Below are 25,941 nucleotides of genomic sequence, written 5' to 3' on the forward strand. Positions count from 1 at the left end.
CAACACCCTGATTGGAGTTCTATGAAACCCTGAACAGAAAACTCAGCTTCCTAACTGACTAAAGGAAATTTCAAGATGGCAAATGGGCATTATCTTCATTCGCTATTTCTTTTTTTTTTTTAAACTATGTTTCTAAAAATTTGTGATGGGAGTAATATAAAACTAATAAGGAAGCAGAACAGTTATTAATTACATATAGTTCAACCACTGAGTACACCTCTTTGAATATTCCATGATGAAATGGAAAGTATGCTTATGGCATTTCTGTTGCACTTGAAGTGCTATAGTTCTCTCACAAAAGCAGCTGCATGACTGTTCCACTTCTAAGGTCTTAGCTGCTTTGGGTCACAGGAGACCACTTTTATCGGATAGAATGAATGATGGACCAACTATAATTATACCAAGTTGATGTTTTCTTGAAAATCAATGAAATGAGTTCAACAATTCAGGAAGGCCACTGATGGTATTTATTGCCAAGAATATGATTTCAACTAAAACTTAGGATTCTCAAAAACCTATATCCATCACTGTGATTTAATAGCTTCCCAATACTCAAAGACCTTTTCTAATGACATAGGTGGTGATATTAACAAATGTGACTGGGTTTTGCATAATGAAGTGTGGCATTATTTGAAACTGGAAAAATCTTAGAATATTAATGTTTTCCAAGTGACCAATGTGCAATGTCACAAAACCACATATAGGTAAAAGATCCACTAAGAGGGCAAGAGAGTCCCATGGGATTCAATGGAACAGAGGGAGGAAAGCTCACAGATACGTTTCCCACAATGTGCTTAACCTATAAACAACTACTAGTTGAGTTTTGGTATGCTACTGAAGAAGAATGTCCATATTGACATGGAAAAGTCTATAAAGATGTTTTCCTTTTTCCAGCTACCTATCTGTATGAGGCTGGATTTTCTTCATGTATTTCATGCACAACATATCACAACTAAATTGAAATTTACATTTGAGAATCCAGTTGTCTCCTATCAAGCCAGATATTAGAGAAATTTGCAAAAAATGTAAAATAATGCCACTATTCTCATTAAGTGGTGTTTTTTTTCTTGCCAAATATAGTTACTTCTCATTAAAATATGCTATTTATGTTAACGTGTAGGACTCTGTGTTGGTCATGTTCAATTTCAGCTTTAAGGACTCAGATGGTAAATACTGATAGATACGACCTACTGTTCCAGAGTTGGAAACAGGGGCTGGCATATAGTTTCAGTCAGCTGGAACTTACCTCCTCCTGCTACATTTGGTTTCCTGCGGCTATCATCTGGATCATTTCGATCATCCAAGGCATCAGACAAGTCGAAATCATTTACTTCAGGAGGCCCCAAAAGACAAGAATACAGTCTTCTGGTTAAACTATAAGCAGGTCATTTGGACAGTATCCTTGAAGGGGCTCCCTAAGGCCCTCCTTACTGCCCTCCTCAGGGCAGACAGTTACCTGAAGAACCTGCTGGAGCTCTGGTTGTTCCTGGCCTCCTGGTTGTGGTGGTAGTGAGGTGGTCCCATCTCCCTAGAAGGGGGAGGGAGGACAGTAAGGAACACACATTTATACAACTACTCTATACCTTGGGAGAGTCACAACATCAATAGAGTACCCTTGCCTTGGACCTTCAGACCTCCAAACAGTCATTGAGATGAATGCCAAAGAGACGGAAAGTGTTTAGAAATGGTGGATTCTGCTCACTTTTCTTCAGGGGAAGGGGGAACTGGGAGATGAATGTAGTCCCACATCTGACCAGGTGAGTGAGAGAGCTGGGACTTTAGCTCAGATTTGCTGGAGATGACTGCATGACCAGGAAGTTCTAGATTTGAGCATGATCCCTGAGAGCTCCTCACCCTGGTTTCCACCAATGCCACCCAGACCTGAACCAAAGATAACTGCCATGGATGGACCAATGTAACATTCCCTGTGAAGCATGGAAGTGTCTTATTAACTAAAAGTTGTTGCAACATATACATACAATTTTATACAAGTGTGGTTACTACTGAAATATTAGGTCTTTGGATGCACCCAGGTCCTTTAAAAATATGGACTTCTTTCACATCAATTCCACAGCATTGCATTTTCCAACATTCTCTTCTCTTGCACTTTAGAAGAGAAGGCCATAATTGTTCCTGTTATTGAAGGTAATAGTGGAGAAAGGCTCTGACAGAGCCATCCAAAGCAAGCAACCAGAGAGAAATAGCAATGTTTGTGGGGGGAAAAAGCATCAATGAGTTGGCAGATTAAATGTGGTCCTCCGGTGGGTGTGGTGGTACATGCCTACAATTTCAGCTACTCAGGAGGCTGAGACAGGAAAATCCAAGTTTGAGGTCAGTCTGGGCAACTTAGTAAGACCCTTTCTAAATAAATAAATAAAAACCTCAACAAACTTAAAAGTATTAAAGTTATACAGAGAGGTATCTCTGACAATATGAATCCAAACTAGATACAAAGAAGAAAAAGGAAAAAAAAGAGAAGACAATCTATAAATACTGGAAGTTAAACAGCATACTTCTAAATAAAATAAGAGCCAAAAAAATGACTCAAGGAGGAATTTAGAAATACAAAGAACTATGGGAATATGAAAAAACAACATATCAAAATATAGAGGATGCATCTAAAAAATATTCAGAGTGAAGTTTATAGCATTAAATGCTTAAATTAGAGATGAAAATCTAAAATCAATAACCCAAGTTCTTAACCTGAGATACTAGAAAAACAAAAGCAAAGCAAGCAGACAAAAATAGTAAACACAAGAGAAGAAATCAATGAAATTAAAAATAGGAAGCTTATAGAAAGTCATGAACCAAAATGTTGTTCTTTGAAAAAGTAAATTTAAGTGATAAACCTATAGTCTTACTAATAACTATGAGAAGAGAAAACACATCAACCTGAAAAATGAAATAAACTCTGATGACAAACTGTAGCCATTAAAAAGGAAAATGGAATGCTATGAACAAATTTATGCTCATGTATTTGACAATTTGGAAAAATTTACCAATGTCATAAAAACTACCAACTATCAAAACACAATCAAATCCCATATTCATGGATCAGAAAACTAATATTGTTAAAATGACCATACTGCCCAAGATGAGCTATGAATTTAGTGCAATTTCTGTTAAAATTCCAATAGCATTTTTTTTGCAGACAAAGACAAATCCATCCTAAAATCCATATGGAATCTCAAGGAATTCCAAATAGTCAAGAACAGTCTAGAAAAAGGAGAACATAGTTGGTAGAATCACAGTTCCTGATCTCAAAACTCACTACAAAGTTGTAGCTATCAAAACAGCATGGTATAGACATATAAGAACTGTCACAGACCAATGCAAGAGAACAAAGTGCCCCCAAATAAACCCTACCATATATTATTAACATATTTACAACAAGGATGTGAAAACCATTCATTCAATAAGTAAAGGACCGTCTTCAACAAATGGTGCTGGGATTGGACATCACATGCAAAAGAATGAGGAATGAAGTTCCAACATATAGAAAAATTAATTCAAGCTGGACATGGTGGCACACACCTGTAATCCTTGGTACTTGGGAGACTAAGGTAGGAAGATCACAAGTTTGAGGCCAGTCTCAGCAACTTAGCAAAACCCTGCCTCAAAATTAAAAAAAAAAAAAAAAAGAAGAAGAAAAGGAGTAGAGAGGCAGGTCAGTGATAGAGCACCTCTGGGTTTAATCCTCAGCATTGCAAATAATAGTAATAATAATAATTCAAAGGATCAAAGACTAAATATAACAGCTAAAAAAAATCTTACAAGAAAACAAATGGGAAATTTTTCATGACATTAATTTTGGTGATGACTTCCTGAACATGACACTACAAGCAAAAAAAAGTGGGGGGAATTGGTCATCATGAAAAATTTTTTAATTTATCCAAAGGACACTATTCAGACAGTAGAAAGATTACTCACAAGAATGGAAGAAAATATTTACAAATCATACACGTAACAAAGTATTAGTATCCATACTATGTAAGAAACTTCTACAACTCAACAACAACAACAAAAAACAACCAACCTGATTTTAAAAATGGGAAAAGGATTTGACTAGATAGCTCTTTTAAGAAGACATTAAAATGCCTAATAAACACATGAAAAGATGCTCAGCATCAACAGAGATTCCAAAAATGCAAATCAAAATTGCAATGAGGCTGGGCACGATGGCGCACGCCTGTAATCCCAGCAGCTAGCGGGGGCTGAGGCAGGGGAATTGTGAGTTCAAAGCCAGCCTTTGCAACTTAGCAAGACCCTGTCTCTAAATAAAATATAAAAAGAGGTGGGGATGTGGCTCAGTGGATAAGCGCCCCTGGGTTCAATCCCCAGTACCACCAAAAAAAAAAAAAAAAAAAGCAAAGAGATCCCACTTCACATGTATTAAGGTAGCTATTATCAAAATTTTAGAAAATTAAAAATAAAGAATAACAAGTGCTGATGAAGACATGAAGAAATTGGAAACCTAGTATGTTGCTTATGGGAATATAAAATAGTACAGCCAATGTGGAAAACATTTAGGCAGTTCCTTTAAACATGAAAAACAGAATTACCATGTGATCTAGCAATTCAACTTCTAGGTGTACACACAAATGAACTCAAAGTAGAGACTCTAACAGACACTTGCACACTAATGTTCATAGCAGCATTATTTACAACATTTAAAAAGTAGAAAGAATCCAAGTTTATATCAACATATGAATGGTTAAACAAAACATGGCATATACAATGAAATATTATTCAGCCTTAAAAGAATGAAATGCTGATACATGCTATGACAGACAAACCCTGAAAATATTATGTTAAGTGAAGTTAGCTAGGTATCTCACATAAGTAGAATCATACAATATTTGTCCTTTTGCATGTACCTAGAATGGGAAGATGCTTAAAGACAGAAAGTAAAACAGGTTACCAGAGGATCGGGATAAAAGGAATGTGGAATTATTATTTTTTCTTTCTTTCTTTCTTTCTTTTGGGGAGCGGGGAGTGGGAATCAAACTTAAGGCTTTGTGAATGCAAGGCAAATACTTTGCTGCTAAGCTACCTCCCAGTCCATGGATTTTTGTTTGTTTGTTTTTAAATGGGTACAGAGTTCATGTTTGGGGTGATGAAAAATTCTGGAAACATATAGTGATGATGGTTGCACTGAAATATATACTTATAATGGAAGACTTAATGTTATATATGTTTACTACAAGAAAAAAACTCAATGTAGATGAAATACACAACCTGAATATTCCTATAGCTATAGCTGAAACGAAGTTTTCAGAAACAAATCTCTAGGCCTTGGTAGTTTCACTGGAGAATTCTGCCAAATATTAAAAAAAAAAGTCAGCTCTCTTCAAACTGATCTATTAAAATCCAGAAAGATTTTTTACTAGAAATAGACAAAGTTATTCTAAAATATATATAGAAAGGCACAAGCCCTATAATAACTTTTTAAAATCTTGAAAAAGAATGAAGTGAGAAGAATAACTCTACTGAGTCTTAAGACTTATTTTATAGGTACACTAATTGAGACAGTGGTTGAGGGACAGACAGGAATACAGATCAAAAGAACAGAATGGAGAACTCAAGAAGACCTCAACATACACCAGATGATTTTTTATAAACATGCAAAGGCAATCCAGTGTAAAAAAGTCTTCTCAGCAAAAGGTGCTAGAGTAATTAAATATCTGTATGTTAGATATGAGGTATCCCACAAAAGCTCATGTATGAAACAATCCAAGAGAGTTCAGAGGAGAAATCATTAAACGACAGCAAGTAGCTTTTCCAAATGCAATGATAAGGAACTACAAGAAGAAAATTGAAATATTCACCAGCATGTGGAAATTAAACAAGATGGTCCCAAACAACTAATGGGTCAAAGGAAAAATGAAAAGGAAAATCAAGTAATAGAGACGAAGGAATAGAGGGGTACGTCAGTGGTAGAGCACTTGCCTAGGATACATGAAGCCCTGTGTTCCACTCCCAGTGGGAAAGAAAGAAGGAAAGAAGAAAGAGGGAGAGAGGGAGGGAAAAGGAGGAAGGAGAGGGGCGGGAGAGGGAGAGGGAGAGGGAGAGGGAGAGGGAGAGGGAGAGGGAGAGGGAGAGGGAGAGGGAGAGGGAGGGAGAGGGAGAGGGAGGGAGAGGGAGAGGGAGAGGGAGGAAGGAAGGAAGGAAGGAAGGAAGGAAGGAAGGAAGGAAGGAAGGAAGGAAGGGAGGGGACGGGAGAGGAGAGGAGGGGAGGGGGAGGGGAGGGGGAGGGGAGGGGAGGGGAGGGGAGGGGGAGGGGAGGGGAGGGGAGGGGGAGGGGAGGGGGAGGGAGAGAAAGAAAGAAAGCAAAAATTATGAGATGCAACAAAAGAAGCTCTAAGGGGGAATGCTTACCTGGGGGCGGGGGACAAGATCTTAAACAACCTAAATGTATGGCTCAAGGTACTAACAAAACAAATACAAACTAAGCCAAAGTCAGCAGGAAGGAAGAAATTATAAACATCAGAGTAGAAATAAATGAAACATAGATAGCTGAAGGTGTAGTTCACTAGCTTAGTACGCATGAAGCTCTAGGTTTAACACTCCCACCACTACCACAAAAACAAAAAGAAATAGAGACATGAAAAACAAGAGAAAAGATCAGTAGAACTAAGATTTCATAGATTGGGCATAACTCAATGATAGAGCACATGCTTAGCATAGCATGTTCAACACTGTGGGTTCAGTAACCAGCACATACACAAACAAACCTAACAGTTGTTTGAAAAGATAAAACAAGAATGAAAATCCTTTAGCTCCACTAACAAAGAAAGAGAGCTCTCAAAATGATCAAGGAAAAAAGGAGATATTACAACTGATACTATAGAAATATAAAAGATCATAGGAGATTACTATGAACCAAAAATCAGGGAACCTAAAACAATGCATAAATTCCTAGAAACATACAGCTTATCAAGACTGAAACATGAAGAAGCAGAAAATTGGAACAGGCCAACTATAAATAAGAATATTGAATCAATTATCCAAAATCTAACAGCCAGATACGGTGGCACACAGCTGTAATCTCAGCTACTTGGGAGGTTGAAGCAGAAGGATCAAGAGTGTAAAGCAAGTGAGGCAAGCATCACTCTCTTACCAAAGCCAGAAAATACCACAAGAAAAGTACAGGCCAGTATCCCTGCTTAACACAGAAACAAAAATCCTTAATGAAGTCCTAACAAACAGAATTCAATAGCCCATTAAAAATATTATATATCATGATCAAGTTGGATTTATGTGTGGGATATAATGATGGCTCAATACACTTAAATCAATTATATGTGGTACACCACATCAGATGAAGTTGTACCTTCATACAATCATCTCAACAGGCACAGAAAAAGCACATCTGACTAAATCCAACATGCTTTTGATTTTAAAAAAAGTCTTTAAGTACAGAAGGATTGTAACTCATGATAAAGTCTGTGTGTGACAAGCCAAAAGCTAGCATCATACTCTACAGTAAAAAGCTGATCACTTTTCTTAGAAGATCACTTTTCTTACTTTCACCATTTCTATTCAATATAGTACTGGAAATCCTCACCAGAGCAATTAGGCATCCCAGTCTGAAAGGAAGAAGTTCAGTTGTGTCTGTAGATGACAGGATCTTATGTATAGAAATAAAAATCTGAAGACTCCACCCACCAAAAAGCTGTTAAAATAAACAAATTCAGTAAAGTTGCAGCATACAAACTTAACATAAGAAAATCAAACATTTTTATATTTAACAATAAACTCTCAAAAACATCTTAACAAAACAAATCCCACTTACAATAATATAAAAACAACAAATTGGGAATAAATTTAACTCTGGAGTTAAAAGATATTTATACTGAGAACTATAAAACAGTACTCAAAGAAATTGAAGAAGATGCAGTAGTAGAAAGATATGTTCATGGACTAGGAGGATTAACACTGCTAACATGTCCATATTATCCAAAGTGATCTATATATAGATTCAGTGCAATCCCCATACAAATTCCAACAGCATTTTTCACAGAGTTTAGAAAAAATCCTAAAGGCGATGCTTAAAATTTGTATGAAAACACCAAACACTGAATAGCAAAGCAATATTGAGAAAGAAGCCCAGAGTTGGAGCCATCACACAACAGATTTCAATACACTACAGAGCAACAGTAATCAAAACAGCATGGTATTGACATGAAAACAGAAATACAGACCAAAGGGACAGAATAGAAAGCCTGAATAAGTTCACACACTTATGTTCAATTGATCTTGAATTAAATTGCCATGAATTCACAGTGGCAAAAGGATACTCTTATAAAAAATAATGTTTGAAAAAGTGAACATCCACATGCAGGAGAATGAAACTGGACCCTCAACTCATTTGATTCAACACAAAATGAATTAAACATTTAAAATGTAAGAACTGAAACTCTAAAATTGCTATAGAAAAACATGGGTGAAAAGTTTCTAAACATTGCTTTAGGCAAAGAATTTTTGGAATACAACCCAAAAAATTATAGGAAACAAAAGCAAAATACATGAATGGGTTCGTATCCAACTAAGAAATTCTGAAGAGCCATCAAGAATGAAGAGTTAAGCCAGGTGATGCTTAAAGTTGCAGTGTAGACAGCCTGGGAGCAGATACTTGGTCTCAGGTTGGAGTAGGGGATAAGGCTGCATTTCTATGGCATTTTGAAGTTAGAATTTGTTCTGTTCCCTGGATTATGGAATTCACCCTCACCTGATAATAAATCTCTTTAAAAAATCAACTTATATAGCTAGAATAGATCTGTGGTCTGCCCTGAACCCCAATTGACAAAGATGAAAAGAAACATACCTGGCAAATACTGCCCCAAAGGAAGCCAGTGCAGAGAAGGTAATGTTTAACAAAGTCAGGTTCAGGGCCAAAAATAATTATTAGGGACTAAAGGGATGACTGCCTAAGGAGAAAAAATTCATTGAGAAGTGTTAAACATTCTGGTCTTGTGTGCATTTACCTAATAATAGAGTCTCAGATGAATATAAACCCAAAAAAGTAGCAGTAAAAGGAAAACTTCAAAAATTAGCAAACTCCACAATAAATGACTCCACCTTTCACTGGAATTGAAAATTCAAGAAGCCAAAAATGAGTAAGAATATAGAAAAATTGAATAAGCCTGAGTTCATGGACATCCCCAAACTAGAGACTACACATTCTTTTCCAGTTCACCTTAAACTTTTAACAAAACATTTGTCACCATGTTCTAGGCCACAAAACAAGTCTCAACAAACAGAAAAAGAATTGGTATCATACAGTCCATGTTCTTGAGCTGCAATAGAATAAAATCACAAATCAATGACCAAAGTAATATTGTATTCCATATGTTTGGAAATGTTATATACTTATCCATTTGCAGTATAGGGATTAAACCCAGGGCCATGTGCATGCTAAGCCAGAGTTCTGCCACTGAGCTACACCTCCAACCCTGGAAATTTAAGTTTTAAAATGCACTTCTAGCTATGGGTGGTAGCACATGCCTGTAATCCCAGTGACTGGGGAGGCTAAGGCAGGAAGATGGCAAATTCAAAGCCAGTCTCACCACCTTACTGAGACCCTATCTCAAAATCAAAAATAGGAGCTGGTGTTATAGCTCAGTGGTAGAGTGCTTACCTAACATGGGTGAGGCACTGGGTTTGATCCTCAGCACCACATATAAATAAAAAATATATTTTTTTAAAAAATCAAACGTAAAGAGGGTTAGGGATCTAAGTCAGTGGTAAAGCACCCCAGGTTCAAAAGAAAGAAAGAAAGAAAAAGAGAGAGAGAGAGAGAGAGAGAGAGAGAGAGAGAGAGAGAGAGAGAAGAAAGAAAGAAAGAAAGAAAGAAAGAAAGAAAGAAAGAAAGAAAGAAAATGAAGAGATAATGTGCAGAATAGAAGAGTATATTTTCAAAGAATATATCTGATAAGGGGTTAATATTCAAAATGTATAAGGAACTCATGGCTACTCTGGCCAACCACAACCCTAAAATTACTTACAGTATCATCAGTACTGCTCTGTACAAACACTTCTCATGGCAACACGTTACAGAAGAAAAGACCCTCCAGATACAGTCAGAATATCTGGAATCCAGTCCATGTGTCCACTGGCTTGCAGCATGACCTTGAACAAGTCCCTCTCACATGAATAATGAGAGGGAGGACATGAGTACTGAGGTTCTCTCCAATTCTGACACCTAGAGTTCTTCTTTAGTAAAAACAGCTTCAATTTTAAAGTTTAAATTTGTTATAAATATGCACTGTGTGTTAAAAATACATTTTACCAATGACACAGAACTATAAGAAATAACAAAGTCAGCCTTAAGTCTATCCCCAGAGGAGTCTTCTCTGCATGTGTCCCTATGTTCACATCTAATTTTATATGATAGAAATTCATTCATTGTTCTGGGGCTTGCTTTATTTGTGTCAGTTCCAGAAACCTACCTTACTATTCATATTCATAGTACGAATGGTTTAGAATTTATCTATTTCAGTAGTGGGATTTGAGGGTGTTAAATTTGGGTCTGTTACTCAAGTCACAAACATCATTTCAAATGTACCTCTGTGTACATGTATATGTATAAATGTACCTGGAGGGGAAAGCACTTTGAAGTAGAACTGCTCATTCAAAGAGTTTATTAAAAGTGCCCTCCCCAAAGACTGGAAGCATATTACCATCTACAGAAATGAAACTGTACAGGAACAGCTTGGTACAACATCTAAACCAAGCTTCCTGCCTGCCACAACACCAGCATACATGCTCACTGCATGCCAGTACTGACCAGATCACTAACTCAAAGGAAAACATTCTGATACCACATAACTTCATAAAGTCATCCTCTCAAATGACAGTGGCCCCATGGTCCCCCAGGGGGTCTAGGAGGCCAAAAGTATTTTCATAATCACCCTCAAATGTTTGTTGCCCTTTTTACTGGATCAGCATTTACACTGTGATACAAACTAATGCTGAGTAAATTTGCCACCCTTGGCATGCAGCAAGGCCCAAGATGTCATGAGACTCCTCATCACTACACAATGGCAATCCAGAAAGTGTTGAGAGCCACAGCTGAAGGGGCCCCAGCAAACTTTCAGACTGCCAGCTGATGATTGGCTCACAGTGGCCCCAGCAACATCTAGCTGATTGGCTCCTCTGCGGTGAAGCTCATTGGGCTGTTTCCCTGCCCTTTCAGGCCACGGAGCTGCTCATTGGGGGACTTTTTGGCTCCGCCCATGAGACCCAGCCAATCGGTCTCAAGAGGAAGAGGATTGTGGGAGGTGTGGAGGCTGGTGGTTGGGGAGTGTGGCTTGTGGGAAGCTGGTGGTGGCAGTTGGGCTCTGAGGGTTTTTTCCTGAGGAGCTGTTTTGTTTGGCGTGTGTGGTTCTAAAAATAAAGTTAGTCTCTTTTGACAAGTGGCTCCTGAATTGTGCCCAGCCAGACTGCAGCAAGAAAGAATGCCTATTTCACCTAAGAAAGTCCTAGATGAACCTGGTAGGCAGAATTCTCAGATAGCCACGAAGATTCCTACACTCTATATAATTTTCATTCCTTGAGTGTGGGAAGGACCCAGGCCCAGGCTGGATGGCACTGTCATGATGAAGTTTTAACATGGAAGAGGTCAATAGATTTTGCAGTGTGACTTTAGATTACTCAAATGGGAGAATATTCTAGGTAATTTGGACATAATCAGGTGAGCTCTTGAAAAGTGGGCTTAGGCCTTCTCTGAATGATACCACAGACAGCAGAACCTCTCACTCTTGTGCTGATCTTGAAGAAATATGCAACTGTGAGTTTCACAGCTTCATGGAAATGAATTCTGTTAACAATTATGAATCTTTAAACATGTTACCTTACACAAGGAAAGGCGCTTTGCAGATGTGATTAATCTAAGGCCCTTGACACAGGGAGATTATCTGGTCAGGGCCAATGTAATCATAAGGGCCTCTGCAAGGAGAGACAGGAAGGAGAGGCAGAGGAGATGTGATAATGGAAGCAGGAATGGGACTCAGAAAGCTTGATTATGCTACTCAACTGGCCTTGAAGATGGAGGAAGTAGCCACAAGCCAAAGAATACAGGTGGTTGTACACATAGGAAAAGGGAAGGAAACAGATTCTCCCCTAGAGTCTCAAAAGAAATGTAGCTTTGCTAGCTCCTTTAGCATAGTCCAGCATGACCCATTTTGAATTAATAATCTCAATTATTATAAGATAAATTCGAATTGTTTAAAAAGCCGAGTTTATGGTCATTGATTTATAGCAGAAATAGGAAACTGACATGACCTCAGACTTCAGATGACACCCTAGCCTCAGCTGACATCTGGATTGCACCTTTGCACGGGGACACTAAGCAGAGGATCCAGCTAAATAGGTGCCACATTCCTGATCCTAGACAAATGAGAATGAAGTGAATAGAAAATCATTTTAATTCACTAAACTTATGGTAATTGAAGCAGAAAACGTTTATTAGAACTCAACTTTGAATACACATCTTTTTAACATTCCATGTGATGAAATGAGAAGGTGCTTAGAGAACTTCTGTTGAAACCCAAGCATAATAGGTGACTCAAGAAAAGTAAACAATACAAATATAATCAATACAAAAGAAAAAAAGGCTGGGGATATGGCTCAGTGGTTGAGTGCTCCTGAGTTCAATCCCTGGTACCAAAAAGGAAAAGAAAAGGGATGGCATAGCCAAGAAATTAGAAAAAAGGAAAGGTATAACACATTGATAAGAGGATGAACACACCTGGAAGACATAATATTTTTAAATTTGGAAGCACTGAAACACTCAAAATACATGAATCAAAAAGTGGTAGAGGTAAAAGGAGAAATAAACAACGAAAAATAATGACAGAAAAAATTAGGGGAATTTGCAAACATCACTACTGACTAAAATAAATAAAATGATTATAAAAAGGGAATACTATTAACAAAAGTATGCCAATAAGTTGGTAGCCTAAATGAAATGGACAAAATCTTGAAAGATACAAACTACTGAAAATAACTCAGGGAGAAATAGAAAGTCTGAATAGACAAGTAAACAGAACTAGGGGCTGGGGATATGGCTCAATGATAGAGAGCTTGCCTAGTGTTCATTAGACCCTGGGTTCAATCATCAACACCACAAAAAAAAAAAATCAAGTAAATAAAACTAATTATCAAAAACTTTAATGAATAAAAGCCCAGAACCATATGGCTTCACTGGTGAATTGTACAAAACATTTAAAGGACAAATAACAATCTTTCTACAAGTCTTCCAGAAAACAGAAGATATACTTTCAAATTCATTCAATGAGACCAGCATGACTCTAATGCCAAAACCAGACAAAGACATCTTAAGAAAAACTGCAGACCTCTATTATGAATACAGATGCAAAAATTTACAAAAAATACCAGCTCGTCAAATCCAACAAAAAAGAGTTATATTCCATTTAATTTTTTAAAGGATCAAAAGCAGGTCAATGAAGGAATAGTCTTTTAAATAATGGTGTTGGGAATAATTAGAGGTTCATATGCAAAGGAAAAAAAAAACAGAAAATCGATGGAACCTGGGAATAGACAAAGAGTTCTAGTTCTTAGACATGGTATCAAAAGCATAATCCAGGGCTGAGGTTGTGGCTCAGTGGTAGAGCACTTGCCTAGCATGTGTGAGGCACTGGGTTTGAATCTCAGCACCACATGTAAATAAATAAAACATAAAGGTCCATTGACAACTAACAAAATGATTTTAAAAAGTATTATCCATAAAAGGAAAAGCTGATAAGCTGGACATCATCAAAATTTAAAATGTCTGCTCTACAAAAGTCCTTGTTAAAAGATTGAAAAGATAAGCTACAAAATAGGAAAAACATTTGCAAAACACTTCTGACTGAAGACTTGTGTCTAGAATACTTAAAGAGATCTCAAAACTCAATAGTAAGAAAAACAAAAAACTCCAATTTGTGTTATTATGTATGGTTTTTAATGTCATTTACATGGATTGGTTAATAGTTTTTTGTTTTTTTTTTAGTTTAAGTTCTTAGATGATACATATTGATTCATAATGATCCATGTTAACGAAAGCTCTTTAGATCAATAATTAGGCTGGAGTTGTGGCTCAGTGGCAAAGCACTTGCCTAGCATGTGTGAAGCACTGGGTTTGACCCTTAGCACTGCATAAAAATAAACAAAATAAAAAAAGATATGCTATTCATCTACAACTACAAAAAAAAAGTAAAACAAAAAAAAAACAAAAAACAAAGATCAGGGCTGGGGTTATGGCTTAGTGGTAGAGAGCTTGCCTCACATGTGCAAGGCCCTGGGTTCGATCCTCAGCACCACATATAAATAAATAAATAATAAAGATATTGTGTACAAGTACTACATATATATATATATATATATATATATATATATATATAGAGAGAGAGAGAGAGAGAGAGAGAGAGAGAGAGAGAGGGGGAGAAACAAAGATCAATAATTTAGGAAATACTAGGACTAAAATGTTGGGGCATGATTGTATATTAGGGTTCTCTTGGTATTTGAAGTGTCCTAGTTTCACAAGAGGATCACTGGGACACAGGGCAGAATCCTGCATGGAGCTATGCCACAGGTCAGTGGTTCCAACCAGTTAGGACTTACCTCTTCCTCCTGCACTTGGTTTCCTATGGCCATCATCTCGATCACCCAAAGCATCAGACAAATCAAAATCACCTTTCCAAACATAAAGGAAACAAGCAAGTGATTAACAATGGGGTGCAAGACTCCAAAAAAAGCAAAACAACACCCATGGGTTCAACTGATCAGCACTAACAATGAGTTAAGAAAACAGAAACTGAAAATGAAATCTCTGTATACAGACACTGATAATGAAAATACCCACAGGATGGAGCAAGTTCCTGCTTTCTGATTCTGCAGTATACTGATGTTGAAATTAATTTAGATTCTTACAGATGCTTTGCTTTGGCCAGCAGGTGGATCATTTTAATGGTATACTCACTGATTGCAGGTATTAACCAAGATTCAAAACCAGATGTGCAAAGTCCATAAACTGGACAATTAAAAGGGGGGACACAGCCAGGTGTGGTGGTGCACACCTGTAATCCCTGCGGCTCAGGAGGCCGACGCAGAAGGAGCAGGAGTTTACAGCCAGCCTCAGCAGTGAGGCCCTTGTGGCTCAGTGGTTGAGTACCCTGGGTTCAATCCCTTATACCAAAAAAAAAAAAAAAACAAGACCACATGGTCACAAAATACCCCTTTGAATCTGGAATTGTGAAGACATGATGTTAACTCATGCAGTGACTCTCTTAGATCATCGCTGTCTCTTTGAAAGGAAAGTAGCTCTCCACTGAATGGAAGGTATCAGCATGTCTCCTGAAAGTACTGTAAACAAGTTACCCATGGAGGCAGTGACTAAGTCTGTGATCCCCAAAGCCAAGCTTTTCTTTAAATCACTGAAGATGTCCAAATGGCAAAATGGTCCAACTAAAGAAAGGTTCAAACAATTACAGGAAAGAGTCATTACAGAAATACTGAGTTCCAAAATCCTTTCCTAAAAGGTAAGCCCATAAAACAAATCCCATTACAAAATGTTCTCTCTGCCTGAAAAAAAAAAAGTCTGATGGGCTTCATAAAGCCTAACCAATTACAAATACATTTTCTCTGATTTTAGAAAATTAAATGGTTGCATAAGGGAAGAAATACAAATGCATTTTTCTCTTTAAAATTTCCATGGCAGAACTTTTCATAAAACACACAGAAGGCACAATGATCAGCTAGGTATGCACTTTACTAAGTTAAACCCAGTGTTTAGACAAAAGCCTTGGTTGGCTTTGCACACATGGGGAAAAATGTACACTTAGCTTATTTGGGCAGTGCCCCAAGGGGGTACCACCAGGGCCCTAATTACTGCCCTCCTCAGAGCAGCCAGTTACCTGCGGGATATGCTGGAGCTCTGGTTGTTCCTGGCCTCCTGGTTGTAGTAGTGATGAGGTGGTCCCATCTCTCTAGAAGGGGTAGAAAGGACATCAAGGAGAGCATATTTAGTAACCAAACACAACAACTACTCCATGGCTTGCAGTAAGTAACCTTGCATTAGTCCCTGAGAGCACCAAACCTTTGTTCCACACTGTCAACCTGGCACTTTAACCATAGACAATACTGTTCAGGGACAAGCTGGGGTTATGTTCCTAGTGAAATATGGAAGTATTCCATAGATTGAAAGTAGTCAAGGGTTGAGGTTGTAGCTCAGTGGTAAAGCACTTGTCTTGCACTCGTAGGGCCCTGGGTTTGATCCTCAGCACCACATAAAAATAAATATAAAAATAAAGATATTGTGTCCATCTACAAGTAATATATATAATATATATATATATTATATATATATATAATATATATATACATATATATATATATTTTTTAAAGAAAATAGTCAAAATACATGAATGAAATATTTTATTAAGTATGCTTACCATTAGAAATATTAGGACTTTGGGCTCAAGCATATTCCTTTAAAATTATTTATATCATTCACAAGAATTACATGATTTGCATGAATTTTCCAATAATTTCTTTTCACAGAAATCAAAACTATGATGCATGTTTCCCTACTGTCAAAAGAAGAAGAGGAAAAGAAACAATCAGTGAGGTGAATAGAGAGCCTACAGAATGGCAGCAAATTTTTACCACATGCACACACATCAGATAGAGCACTAATCTCTAGAATACATAGAGCTCAAAAATCTGAACACCAAAATAAATAAATAAATAAATAACCCAATCAATAAATGGGCCAAGGAACTGAACAGGCACTTCTCAGAAGATGATATACAGTCAATAAATATATGAAAAATGTTCAACATCTCTAGTAACTAGAGAAATGCAAATCAAAACTAGTCTAAGATTTCATTTCACTCTCGTCAGAATGGCAGCTATTAAGAATACAAACAATAATAAGTGCTGGTGAGGATGTGGAGAGAAAGGCACACTCATACATTGCTGGTGGGACTGCAAATTGATACAACCAATCTGGAAAGCAGTATGGAGATTCCTTGGAAAACTTGGAATAGGACCACCATTTCACCCAGCTATCCCACTCCTCTGTTTATACCCAAAGAACTTAAAAACAGCATACTATAGTGACGCTCAATTCACAGTAGTTCAATTCACAATAGCTAAATTGTGGAATCAACCTAGATACCCCTCAGTATATGAATGGATAAAGAAACTGTGGTATACTATATACACAATGGAATATTACTCAGCATTAAAAGCGAATAAAATCATGGCATTTGCAGGTAAATGGATGCAGCTGGAGAAGATAATGCTAAGTGAAGTTAGCTGATCCCAAAAAACAAATGCTGAATGTTTTCTCTGATATGAGGATGCTGATCCATAGGGGGGTAGGGAGGGGGAGCATGGGAGGAATGGAGGAACTTTGGATAAGTCAATAGGGAGGGAGGGAGGGAGGAGAAGGGAGGGAGGAGAATGGTAGAATGAGATGGACATCATTACCCCAAGTACACATATGAAGGTATGAACCGAGTGACTCTGTGTACAAGCAGAGACATGAAAAATTGTGCTCTATACGTATTCTATGAACTGAAATGCATTCTGCTGTCATATATAACAAATTAGAATAAATAAAAGAATTTTTAAAAAGAAGTAGAGGAAATCAGTGCTCTATCTGATATGCATGTAGTAAAGATGTTCTCCTGGTCTGTGAACTCTCTTTTCACATTGTTTCCTTTGCTGAGATGAAGCTTTTTAGTTTGAATCCATCCCATTTATTGATTCTTGATTTTACTTTTTGTAGTTTAGAAGTCTTGTTAAGGAAGTCAGGACTTAATCCAACATGATGGAGATTTGGACCTACTTTTTCTTGTATTAGGTACAGGGTCTCTGGTCTAAATCCCAGGTCCTTGATCCACTTTGAGTTGAGTTTTGTGCATGGTGAGAGATAGAGGTTTAATTTCATTTTGCTGCATATGGATTTCCAGTTTTGCCAGCACCATTTGTTAAAGAGGCTGTGTTTCCACCAATGTATGTTTTCAGCGCCTTTGAGATAACTGTATTTGTGTGTGTTTGTCTCTGTGTCTTCCATTCTGTACCATTGGTCTATATGTCTAGTTTTATAGTGACACAACCATATCAATGTTTATAGCGGCTCAATTCACAACAGCTAAACTGTGGAAACAATCTAGATGCCTTTCAATCAAAGAATGGATAAAGAAACTGTGATATATATACACAATGAAATATTACTCAGCATTAAAAGAGAATAAAATTATGGTATTTGAGGTAAATGGATGGAATTGGAGAAGATCATGCTAAGCAAAGTAAGCAAATCCTAAAAAAAAGACAAAAACTGAATGTTCTCTCTGGTAAGTGCATGCTGATCCATAATGGGGGGGGTGCATGGGAAGAATGTAGAAACTTTGACTGGGCAATGGGGAGGGGGAAGGGAGGGGGCATGGGGGCAGGAAAGATGGTGGAATAAAATGAACATCAATACCCTAAGTACATGTATGACTGCACATATGGTGCAAATCTACATCGTGTACAACAAGAGAAAGGAAAAGTTGTTCTCCATTTGTGTAAAATGAATCAAAATGCATTCTGCTGTCATGTATAACTGATTAGAACAAAGAAAAGAAAAGGAAAGAAAGAAGTAGAGGAAAAGAAGGCTTAAGTAATGTGAAAGGCAGACACAAAACAAGTTCAGCTTTGTATACAGCAAGTACTCGATGGGTATTATTTACTTAGAAAACAAACAACAAAAATAGAAATAAGTTGTGAGAAAAGAATGGAAAAGGATATATTGCACAAACAATAGTAAGAGAGCTAGTGTAGCTATACTATACCAGATAAAACAGATGTTAAAACAAAAAGTATTTTCAGAGTCAGATTGACATGTGTAGTGATTACAGGGTGAATTCAACAGGGAGATAAAATAATCTTAAATATATATGCACCTAAAATCATCCCAAAATGCATGAAGCAAAATACGATAATACTGAAAGGAAGACTAGATAATTTAACATTAACAGAGATTTCAATACACTCTTTTCAATTATAGAAGAAACAATGAGGTGGAAAAAGAAAATCCTAATTAGAATAAGATATATTCCATCCTTGCATAAGTATATCAAAATGATTATACTGTCATATAACTAAAAATAACCAGTTTTAAGAAAGGACTTGAACAACTGTATAAACTAAATAGACCCTAGCAGTTATCATGAAATAAACCAACTGGGAACAGAACATTGTGTTTATGAAACATTTTCCAAGACCAACCTTATCTAAATGACAAAACAAGCCTCAATAAATTTTTTGTGGTGCTGGGAATCAAACCCAGGGCCTTGCACACGCTAGAAAAGTGCTTTACCACTGAGCTCCATCCCCAGCACTAAGTCTCAATTGAAATCATATGAATTATGGATTGAAATAATATGAATTATGTTCTTCAAACATAATGGAATAAAATTAGAAATCAATAACAGAAGGGCATTTGGGAAATTAATAATTATACGGAAATTAAAGAGCACAGCTCTGAATAACCAAAAATAGGTCCAGGAAAAATTAAAAAGGGAAATTATAAAAATACTTTAAGAACAAAAATGAAAACATACTAAAACTTTTGTGTTTTAGTGAAAGCAGTGCTCAGAAATAAATTTATAAATTTGTTCTCAAACTTCCAAAAAAATACAAGAGAAGGGAATATTCCCTAGGTCATTCTATGAAACCAGCAGTACCACAATACCAAAGTCAGACAAATACACCACAATAAATCTACAGACCTAGAACCCTTATGGATACAAAGGCAAAAATTCTCAACAAAATACAAGTAAACCAAATCCAGTAGTATATTAGGATTACACATGATGACCAAGAGGAATACAGGAACACAAGGGTGCAATAGCATAATAAAATCAGTCAAGGTAATGTTCCATACCGATAGAACTGAAAAAAACACATGATCATCTCACTAGATACGGTAAAGGCATCTGATGAAAGTCAACACTGTTTCATGACAAAACACTCAATAAACTATAAATAAAAGGGGATTCTCTCAATTTGATAAAGGGCATCTATAAAGAATTTATAAATGAATGCATAAGCTAAATGTTAAATACTGAAAGCTTTCCTCCTAGAAACAGTCACAAGACAAGAATGTCCATTCTCATCACTTGTATTCAACATTACAGTAAAAGTTCTAGCCAGGGCCATTAGTTAAGTTTAAAAAAAAAAAGCCCATCATTCATATTGAAAATAACTAACTCCAACTGTTTCTAAAAACAAATGACAATCTTACCTATAGAAAACTGTAAAGAATCTGGGCTGGGGTTGTGGCTCAATGGTAGAGCCTCACCTAGCACGTGTGAAGCACTGGGTTCAATCCTCAGCACCAAGTAAAAGTAAACAAATAAAATAAAGGTATTGTGTCCATCTACAACTAAAAAAATAAAAATAAAAATAAAAATCCAGGGTCTCACACATGTGAGGCAAGCACTCTACCGCTGGGTTCGATCCTCAGCACCACATAAAAAAAATAAACAAGTGAAATAAAGGTGTTGTGTCCAACTACAACTAAAAAATAAATATTTTTTTTAAAAAGGAAAACCCTAAAGAATCTACATAAAAATATGTTAAAATAATTAAGCTAATTAATAAGTGAGTTCAGCAAAGTTGGAAAATACAAATCAATTCATACAATATGCATTAATAAAACAGAAGTTAACACCTCTATTTTTAACTCTTTATGAAAATCTTGCTTCTAATTTTATTTACCTTTTACATGTGAACCTATTATAATCAAAGTAATATTTAGTTTTGCTGCTTTAAAAAAAGTCCTGTTTTACAAATTAGAATAAAAAATAATTTAAAAAGTCCTATTCTGTGAAAGAAAGGGCAAAAAATAAAATTAAAATCAGTTGTATTCCTATACACTAGCAATGATCAATTCAGGAAGGAAAATAAGAACTTAATTCCATTTATAATAAAAATTAAGAAAACTCATAGAAATAACTTTAACCAAGGAAGTATAAAGACATATACACTAAAAGCTATAAAACATCAATAAGAAAAAAATTAAAGATGACCTAAAAATAGAATAAAATACCATAAGAGTCAATGTTGTTAACCTGGCAAAATTTCCCAAATTAACCTGCAGGCCCTTATATCATATATAAAAATTAACTTAAAATGGATCAAAGACCTAAATGTAAGAGCTAAAACCACAAAACACTTAGAAGAAAACACAGGAGTAAATCTTCATGACCTTCAATTAGGCAATGGATACTTTAACAGCCAAAGCATGAGCAACAAATGAGAAAATGAGGTTAGACAACAAGTACAAAGATACAGTTATAGTAAGAATTAGTTCAGGTGTCCTATGGCACAGAAGGGTAACTATAGTCCATGACAAATAACTAGAAGAGACCCAAGTTTCTAATGTACATAAAGATAAATGTTTTAAGCCAGGTGTAGTGATGCATGCCTGTAATCCCAGCAGCTCAGGAGGCTGAGGCAGGAGGATCATGAGTTCAAAGGCACCCTCAGTAACTTACTGAGGCTGTAAGTAACTCAGTGAGACCCTGTCTCTAAATACAATGTTTTTTAAAAGGGCTGGGGATATGGTTCAGTGGTTAAGTGCCCCTGGGTTCAATCCCCAGTACCAAAACAAGATAAATGTTTTAGATGCAAATGCTATTATCCTGATTTGATCACTATAAATTTTATAACATGTACTGATTTATTGTAATATACCCTATAAATATGTATACATAATATGTTAATTCAATTTTTTAAAAACAAAAAAAACAGGTAAATTAAACTTCATCAAAATTAAAAAAAAAACTTCTGTGCATCTAAAGGATATCATCAAGAAAGTTATCAAGAACCTATAAAATGGGAGAAATCTTTACAAATCCTACTTGATCCATGCATGAAGATTCAATCTTCAGTGAAATGCAAACGAAAACCACAAGGCTCCACCTAATGCCATTAAGATGGCTTTAAAAACCTGGGCAGATGATATGCAGCCAGGTGCAGTGACACACACCCCCCATCAGCTCTGGAGGCTGAGGCAGAAGGATCACGAGTTCAAAGCCAGCCTTAGCAAAAGCGAGGTGCTAAGCAACTCAGTGAGACCCTGTCTCTAAATAAAATACAAAATAGGGCTGGGAATGTGGCTCAGTGGTCGAGTGCCCATGAGTTCAATCCCTGGTACAAAAAAAAAATTATATGCACTTGTGAATATGTCAAAATGATCCCCACTGTTATGTATAACTATAATGCGCTAGTAAAAACAATTTTTAGAAAATCAAAAAATAGGGCTGGGATTGTGGCTCAGTGGTAGAACACTCGCCTAGCAAGGGCAGGGCCCGGGTTCGATCCTCAGCACCACATAAAAATAAAGTCATTGTGTTGTGTCCATCTACACCTAAAATATAAATGTTTAAAAAAAGAAAAGAAAGAAAGAAAACCAGGATGTGGAGAAACTGAAACCATCATACATTGCTTATGGGAATGTATAAAGGCTTAGCCAATGTATTAAACACTTTGGCAGTTCCTAAAATAGTTAAGCACAGATGAACCAGCTTTTCCACTCCTAAGTATATTTGCCAAAGGATTTTAATAGGGATTCAAACAAACACATATAAATAGCATGTTGACCATAATATAATTCCTAAACAGCCAAGATGTGGAAACAGCCAAAGATCCATTAAACGATGAATAAACAAATAACGTATATGCACACAATCCATATTACTCAGGCACAAAAAGAAATAAAGTATTGAGTCATCCCTTGGTATCTGTGAGTGACTGGTTTCAGGACCCTCTCCTACCCTTGAATAAAATGGCATAGTATTTGCATGTAACCTACATACCTATTCTTGTATATGTGAAATAATCTCTACATTATTTATAAAACCTAATATAAGGTGAATGTTAAATAAATAGTTGTTTCATCATATTATTTAAGGAATAAAGGCAAGAAAAAGTCTATACCTGTTCAGTAAAAACACTATTTTTCCTTGAGTATTTTGACCATAAGTTACACTGAAACCATGGATGTGTCTCCAAAACATTATGTTACATGGAAGAATTCAGACACAGAAGGTCACACAGATGTGTAGGTTTGATTTAATGAGAATATATCTTGAGAAATGTGTCACTGAACAATTTTGTCATTGTGAAAACATCATAGAGTATACTTACACAAACCTAAATTATACAGCCTCCTACACACCTAGGCAGCCTGGTATTCTGAGGCTACAAACCTAAATGCAGGACGATAACTATTAAAAGTATAGTGAACACATAAACCAACAACATAATTATTTATTATCAAATATCATGTGCTGTACATAATTGTAAGTGCAATGTGTTATGCTATGACATTAAGATATTAGTAAGCAATAGAAATTTTTCAGCTCCCTGAAAATCCTATGAGACTATGAGACTACTGTCATTGTATATGTGGTCTGTGGTTGACCAAAACATCTTTACGTGATACATGACTGTATATGAAATATTCAAAATAGACTGAATTCACAGACACAAAAAGCAAGCGGGTGGTTAGTTTGGACTGGAACAAGGGAGGAATGAGGAGAGTCTGGTTAACAGAACCTTATTTCACTGCATAAGCACTGCCAGCATATTATCATATATTCATGAGTATTCTACTCATCCTAATCTTTCACCAAAGAAAGTATGGTAATAAATGACTTTTAAATAATTCTGGCACAATTTTTAAGAAGTTTCACATAATGGTCACACTCCACTTTTTTGCAAAAATAAAAATGGCATAACATCTGTGACAATTATGCTGTGAAATACATTAAGAGATTTTACTCTGGAATAGAGAAATATTTTGGAACTAGATAGACATAATGATTACACAACATTGTCTATTCTAGAATGCCACTGAATTCTTAACTTTAAAATGCGTATCAAAGGGAAGTACAATGGGGCACACCTGTAACCCGTGCTACTCAGGAGCCTCAAGCAGGACGATCTCAAGTTCAAAGCCAGCCTGGCAACTTGGTTAAATCCTGTCTCAAAATTACAAATTAAAAAAAAATTGAAAGGCTGGGGTTGTAGCTTGATGGCAGAGTGCTTACCTACCATGGGCAGGGCACTGGGTTCAATCTTCACTACCACAAGAAATAAATAAGGTATTGAATTAAATGAAATAGTTAATTTTATTAAAAGAAAAAAGTATCAGATATATAGGATAAACAAGTCTAGAGATCTAATATATAAGATGAGGGCAATAGTTAATAAAATTATACTATATTAGGGATTTTGCTAAGGGAAATTTTGCTAAGTTACCACACCCATCATCTCACAACAAAGCGAGATGATAGATGTGGTAACTTGGCTCACTACAGTAACTATTTTACTATCAGTACACATATTATAATATTGTTGTATAACTCTGCTGGGAGCCATCAGCCAAGTAGGTATGACAATTTCCTTGCCAGCGTACCCCCATGTTTCTTTAGTGGAAGGACTCATGGAAATAGGACATTTTGCAGGACATTGCAAGTAAGGTGACCTTGCTCAAGGACCAGGGCGGATCCGTGTTTAGGGTGTTCCCCCTTTAGAATAGGGCGTATCCTGCTGCTGAGTTCCTCTTGAGTTCTTAGGGTCAGACAGTATATTTTGGGAGACAGAAGCCCAGTGGAGTGGTGGATTTGGGCAGAGAGTGGATTTGGGCAGAGAACGTGGATTCCCCCAGAACGTGTTTGTAGATGGCCGGTGTGAGTTCGGGAATAAAGAATTGCTGTTTGAATCTACAAGCTGTGTGGAGACTCGTGATTTGTGCCCAGCCAGAGACTGCGGCATAACTCACACACAAAAATTATTCAAAAATTAAACAAAATGACTAATTTTTTTTTAAAGAGAGAGAGAGAATTTTTTAATATCTATTTTTTAGTTATCAGCGGACACAACATCTTTGTTTGTATGTGGTGCTGAGGATTGAACCCGGGCCGCACGCATGCCAGGCGAGCGCGCTACTGCTTGAGCCACATCCCCAGCCCGACTAATGTTATTATATGAATTATAACTCAATATTTTTTTGAAAAAGTGGGAATGGTAAAGGAGACCATAGCATAAATGCATGCACCATCTCTCACAGTTCAGCTTTAGTAACAGGCTTATATGGAAGTGGTTGATAACAGAGTTTTCTTAATTTGCTCAAACGTGCATGCTACTCTGCAGGAAGCTTTGTATACCATTCCACATACATCCATGTGAACACTACACTAGTGCATAGATTTTTTCAATATATTTTTTAGTTGTTGATGGAATATTTTTTTATTTATATGTGGTGCTGAGAATTGAACTCAGTGCCTCACACATCCTAGGTGAGCCCTCTACTGCTGAGCCACAACCCTAGCCCACCACATAGATTTTTATGGCAAAAGAACCACATTGATAATCTGTTGCTAGTTTTTATTTCTATGCATATATATTTTATTTATTTGTTCATTTTATACCAGAGATTCAATCCAGGGGTGCTTAACCACTGAGTCACATCCCCAGTGCTTTTTTTGTATTTTATTTAGAGACAGGATCTCGCTAAATTGCTTTGGGACTCACTAAGTTGCTGAGACTTGGTTTGAATTTGCAATCCTCCTGCCTCAGTCCCCTGAGTCCCTGGGATTACAGGCATGCACTATCATGCCCCACTACACATATAATACATGCTCATCATAGATTGAGAGATGACTTTCTAATGTAAAATAAAGAAGTGTAGTTTATCTTTCTTGATGTCTATTTATATTATAGTGATGTGCACAGGTACGAAAGAAGAGTTGCATTATTGAAATCATTATTTGGACAACTTTTAGGAAAGCTATTGTCACTTATGTATATATTAGTTTAAAATTTGAATGACTCAAACAGCTTTTGTGTAAAATTATTGCTTTTTCTGTCTTTAAA

The 25,941-nt window shown here is 36.5% G+C and overlaps 1 protein-coding gene across 1 annotated transcript in view; it reads right to left on the reverse strand.

Moving 5' to 3' along the window:
- Cd99l2 (CD99 molecule like 2) overlaps positions 1-25,941 on the reverse strand; it is a 101,294-nt gene that overhangs the window by 21,232 nt on the left and 54,121 nt on the right. Inside the window, exons 4-7 of the mRNA XM_077106527.1 lie at positions 15,918-15,989; positions 14,626-14,697; positions 1,457-1,528; positions 1,247-1,330 (exon numbers count right to left, since the gene is read on the reverse strand). Of these exons, the coding sequence (XP_076962642.1) occupies positions 1,247-1,330; positions 1,457-1,528; positions 14,626-14,697; positions 15,918-15,989 (300 nt within the window). The remainder of the gene's footprint in view (positions 1-1,246; positions 1,331-1,456; positions 1,529-14,625; positions 14,698-15,917; positions 15,990-25,941) is intronic.

Source organism: Callospermophilus lateralis, chromosome X, assembly GCF_048772815.1.
Source record: "Callospermophilus lateralis isolate mCalLat2 chromosome X, mCalLat2.hap1, whole genome shotgun sequence".
NCBI classification, from domain to species: domain Eukaryota; kingdom Metazoa; phylum Chordata; class Mammalia; order Rodentia; family Sciuridae; genus Callospermophilus; species Callospermophilus lateralis.